The sequence below is a fragment of the Myotis davidii genome, unplaced genomic scaffold (genome assembly GCF_000327345.1).
Source record: "Myotis davidii unplaced genomic scaffold, ASM32734v1 scaffold496, whole genome shotgun sequence".
NCBI classification, from domain to species: Eukaryota; Metazoa; Chordata; class Mammalia; order Chiroptera; family Vespertilionidae; genus Myotis; species Myotis davidii.
This window is the reverse complement of record NW_006289398.1, coordinates 2,318,092-2,323,622: the sequence shown is the minus strand read 5'-3', so window position 1 is coordinate 2,323,622 and position 5,531 is coordinate 2,318,092. Positions and strand designations below refer to the sequence as shown.

Sequence of the window (5,531 nt, the reverse complement as noted above, 5' to 3'; positions counted from 1 at the left end):
GTCAGATGAGATTATAGAAGAGACCCCAGAGAGCTTCCCCCCCGCCTCTCTCCCCGCCATGCTCCCACAAGAGGAGATCACGGGAGCACACAATGAGATGGTGGCCCCCTGCAAGCCAAGAGAAGAGGCCTCAGAATGAACCCACCCTGCCAGCCTCCAGAACTGTGAGAAGTAATGAAGTTCTGTTGTTTCAGCCCAGTGTGTGGTATTTTGTTATGGCAGACGGAGCAGACTAAGATGCCGCTAACGGGAATTGTTTAGGGGTCACAATCTAAAGTCATTTTTAAGCCAGGGATGATCAAACTGGACTAGAAAATGAAATATGGCTCTAAGTACTGAGACTAATTTTCTTGTGTGACACATTAAGTGTCTCTGAAACAAAAATTGAAAGAGGGGCATCAAAACTTGCATGATTGTTGAAATTACTGTTGAAGTTTTGAGAAAAATTTCATTTGGCTATTTGTGATATATTTGTTATAAAGAGGTCTCTATACAGCCACACCCACTCAAATAGTAATGACAATTACATAAATAAAGCAAAGGACAAGTTAAATTACTTCAGTTTTTGTATACTTACTGTTTTGATACATAGGTAATGTATTTTATACATTCCTTCAACAACTATTGGAGGCTGGCTGTCAGTCAAGAATATACAAGGTACAGTGGATACGAGTCTAAGAACAAATATTCTCTTTAAAGGAATACATGAGTACATAATCTTACAGTATTAGGAAGTCCAAAGGCTAAATGAAAATACACGTGTCTCAGAAGAAAAACATGTTTTAATGAAATGTTATGCAGTTAGAGTGGTTTTCAAAGAAATGACTGGAAATATTATAAAATATTTGTTTTATGGCCACACAATGCATGACTGAAAAAATAAAGATTTTACTTAGCTATTTATCAAATCCAGCAATTTATCATTTTAACAATTATATCCATCAATGTGATGAATAGTCCAAATTAGTTATCAAATCCTATTCTAAGTTAAGTTCTCCCAAAATGACACATTTTGAACTTCCAAAGTCCATGTATTTCTTAAATTGTCATTTTCTCCACAATAATCAAAATGTAAGACCTCAGAATTACCAGACTACATAAGAGAAAAACTTCAATTGCAACAAATATATTTCATGAACTTTTCTATTAAAACTCTTCAAGGGATGAAAAGGATCTTCTCGTTTAGTGAAGATGGCTTAGTATTTTCAGTTGGTGACTAATCTTTGTGTACATGTCGTCATGTTATAGTGGGTGGCACTCATGAACAGGCTACTGACTGTCGGTGGGTCCACCTAGAAGGATCTGTGACATAAATTTAAAATATTACACAATGTTAGATTCAGATTTGATTTAATATTGAATTCTCATGAATATGCTTACTGGTGTGGAAATGAAATAGAGAAACCTTATATTTTTTAAGTAACATTTGGAAATGTTGCTTAATGTTAAACATGACATTTTCAAATAATTAAACCCTTCCTGAAATCATGAGCAACAGTTTCAAAAAATTAGACTTTTTATCACTTTCATAACAGTTTAGCATTTGTATGCTACACCTCTTGGAGAAGGTACTAAGTGAAAGGGGGCAAGGAGAAGGGAGGGGTTCATATTATTGGCATTATTTCCATTGTTTCTCATCTAAAAATAGTTGCATATTAAAAACGACAGATTCTATAAACAGGTTATTTGTTGATGAAACTTTTGCAATTTAATCCTTCTTTCAAGTTAACATTTTAGTGGCCACCAACTCATTTTCTAATAGACCCCATTTTATTGTTGACAATATAAACTTTATAATATAAAAGATAGAAATTTTATATATTTTATACATTTCAAAGAATAATAAGCCATCTGTTTAATAATAACAAGAGAAATCATATTCACTCAGTTCTCTGAATCACTGGGACAAGCAATTTCTGATGCTGATCTGCATATTGGTCTTGATTATATTTTTAGTATTAGGCAAAGGAAGATATTTCATTGAGTTCTGCACATGATGGATTATTAAATTATGTATGATTAAAGTAGCTTTAAGATTTAAAATGATTAAACGTTGGACAATTGTTTATCTTTGTAAAAGTATATCCCTCAGTCCTCTGTAGAGCAGAATTAAAGGCTAAATGAAACTATTACTGAAAATATTTGGCTGACTTTATTAGATACTTACATCTATATAACAAATCCCATTGTTTCCTTGACAATGGTTTTCTCCCAAAGTAATGATGAACTTTAATTTTACACCCACACATCAGGATGAACACCTAAAAGTCTGTTTCCTACTGGTTCCACTTCCACCTCGCTCAAGTCATGAATCCTGACACAATAAAAGAAAGAATTCAGCCCTAGCTGGTTGGGCTCAGTGGATAGAGCATTGGCTTGCGGACTGAGGGGTCCCAAGTTCGATGCTGGTCAAGGGCACATGCCCAGGTTGTGGGCTTGATCCCCAGTGGGAGGCATGCAGGAGGCAGCCAGTCAATGATTCTCTCTCATCATTGATGTTTCTGTCTATCTCTCTCTCTCCCTTCCTCTCTGAAATCAATTAAAAAAAAAAAAGAAATAATTCATTTGCACCAGGCAAAGAAAGTCTTTGAAAATAAAGCAGTCAGATTCCAAAAAGAGAATAAAGAGGGTTTTTGATGTTTGCAGCCAGATTTGCCTGGTGGCTCCACTACAAGTATTTATAATTTCTCCTATTATGGCCAATAATAGGAGAATGAGAGCAAGTGAAGAGAAATATGGATAAATGGTTAGTTTCAGGGCAGCCATTAATACTTTAAATTGTAAAAAATGGTCTTTTATATCATTTATATGTAAACTAGAGGCCCCCCTCAATCGGGGCCAATCAGGCCAGGCTGGCCAAGGGGATGGGCTGCGGGCGGTTGGTGGGCCCTGCCCCTGGTCGAACTCCTGGTTGAACTCCCCGTGGAGGGGACAATTTGCAAATTAGCCTTTTATTACATAGGATGATATGCAGCATCATGATAAGGCTGACTTGGGTAAAATCCCAATGAAGGCCCATTTTGAAGACAGATTTTTAAACCCACTCCCTGGTCCAAACAGCAAGGGCTCTCATGCCGACCCACTGTAAAAAAATCAGTAAGTTCCACTTTTTAAAAATCGGCTTCATACATTAGGATTGTGCTTAAGGTTCCTTTCTCAAACCGCTGACCTACCAGAAGGTAAGTCCTTTACCTGATCTATTGTTAGTGCCTTGGGTGAAACCATCCTCATCCTCATCACAGCTGTCGCAGTTTAGTTGTGGGAGGGCTGCTTCTGCCTGGCTCTCAGCTTGACTGACGTCTTTCTGCTTCTCGAAGCTTCGAAGAGCAACAAGACGGTGATGTATGGCTGCATACAGCGATTCTGTGTCTTTGGCACTGGCCTGCATGGGGAAAATTCTGGGGTTAAGAATAGAAATAATAATAGCCACATTTTAAGGATTTTTAATCTTTCACTGTTAACAAGGAAGGAACTACATGGCATAAATCTAGAATGTAAACAACCCTAACCACTAAAGGGTAAAAAGTCCATTTATCTTTTTTTTTTTTAAATATATTTTATTGATTTTTTTACAGAGAGGAATGAAGAGGGATAGAGAGTTAGAAACATTGATGAGAGAGAAATATCAATCAGCTGCCTCCTGCACACTCCCCACTGGGGATATGCTCGCAACCAAGGTACATGCCCTTGACTGGAATCGAACCTGGGACCCTTGAGTCCGCAGGCCGATGCTCTATCCACTGAGCCAAACCAGTTAGGGCAAGTCCATTTATCTTGAACCAAACTGAATCCTAAGGCAGATAGTTTTGTAAGAGGTCCCAATTTGTGCATTTTAAATGGAGAAAATGAAATTTTGTGATTGGAAATTTCTTTTTGAATTCAACTTTGTAACAACCATCCTTCCTCCATGATTTTACCCTGTAGAAAACTGTAGAATGGGGGGGGGGGCAACTCCATTTCCTTTACATCACTTTGCGTGGACATGCCCTGCAAGCTTACTAAAGACAGTACTTGTTTTCGGGACTTTTTCCCCATCAGAAGTACTTGTTTTCAGTACCTTTCTGTGCTATTTTTATGGTTGCTACAAATATCAAAAGGAAGGTAACAATACCATTTGTATAACAGTTATTGTTATTCTATTGTTACCCATTTTTTACAATAAAACTGTGGTTATTAATCCATTAATAGGTGAGGAGAGGACGGCTCAGAAAGGTGCATGACTTATCTGACTTTACACAGCTAGTTGGCAAATTGCCTGGCCCTTGAATCCCAGGTTTTTGTCACCTAACTCAGTGTTCTTTAAGGTAACATGGCAGTAGTTTGTAGGTCTGTATCTTTTCACAATTTCAAAGGAAATCTGGGACATTTTTTCTCTTTGCTAACCTTCCAGAGAGTTGCCAAACGTTTTAAAACTGAGAACAGAGGGTTGAACCAACTATATGCCAACTCTTGGGAGAAGGGTTTTAAAGTTGGGGTTTTTTTTATATGCATGTATTTAAGTTGCCTTAGATACTTGTGGGTGGAAAAATTTAAATATAAATGCAATAAAATATTTTTGTTTCTCATATTGTATTTGATATTACAGAGTAGTTGTTGAATAAATACTTGTTGACTTAACTAATTTGATTTTTTATATTGTGTGCAAAGGTGTAATTTTCTTTAGTAAGCTAATTACTAACAAATATTGAGAGTATTTGTAATTGAAATATAAATGCTATTCTGCTTCCTTGACTTTCTTACATTAAATTTGTAATGCCTCTCACTAGCCAATATATCTATTTCCTTTGGACAAATTCATTCAGATGTTTTCATTTAAGAAATTCTGAAGTTAAAATAACATGATATATTTTTGAATAACAAATTTGCAATGCTTAAAAAAATGTAACTCTGAGGAAATACTATAAAAAAATGCTGGTGAGAATGAAAACTGGTTCAGTCTTTCTGGAGAGAAATTTGTCAAGACAATTAACATGTATGTACACAGAGAGTTTCCTGCAGCCTCCTTAAAGAATCAACACTAATAAAAGAGAAAAATGGTAATTGGCGTACAACCGCTACCCTTTTCATTGGCTAATCAGGGAGATATGCAAATTAACTGCCAACTAAGATGGCAGTTAACTGCCAACAAAGATGGCGGTTAATTTGCATATGTAGGCACAATGCAGGGAGGCAAAAGGGAAAGCAGAAAGAAGCCCCCTGCCACTGACAATGCCTCCCAGCCATGATCAGAGAATCAGGCGCCTTTGCTGCCCTGGCCAGTGATAGCAGGAAGTAGGGGTGGAGCCAGCGATGGGAGCTGGGCACGGTCGAAGCTGGCAGTCCTGGGAGCTAGGGGTCCCTTGCCTGGGCCTAAAGCGGAGCCCACAATCACGGGGCCGCTGCAGCTGTGGGACCCCACTGCCCGGGCCAGATGCCTCGGCCAGAGGCGATAGGCCTGGGCAGGGGCAGAGCGGGAGATCGCGGGGAGCTGGGAGTCCCCTGACCAGGCCTAATGCCTTGGCCAGAGGCATCAGGCCTGGGTGGGGGGCGCG

The 5,531-nt window shown here is 38.5% G+C and overlaps 1 protein-coding gene across 2 annotated transcripts in view; it reads right to left on the bottom strand.

Annotated features, from left to right (window-relative positions):
• Positions 1-557: 557 nt before the first annotated feature.
• RANBP3L (RAN binding protein 3 like) overlaps positions 558-5,531 on the bottom strand; it is a 48,852-nt gene continuing 43,878 nt past the window's right edge. For both annotated transcript variants that reach the window (XM_015562640.1, XM_006761753.2), the window contains 2 exons: positions 3,193-3,382; positions 558-1,302 (listed from right to left, as the gene is read on the bottom strand). In XM_015562640.1, the coding sequence (XP_015418126.1) occupies positions 1,259-1,302; positions 3,193-3,382 (234 nt within the window). In that variant the 3' untranslated portion in view covers positions 558-1,258. The remainder of the gene's footprint in view (positions 1,303-3,192; positions 3,383-5,531) is intronic.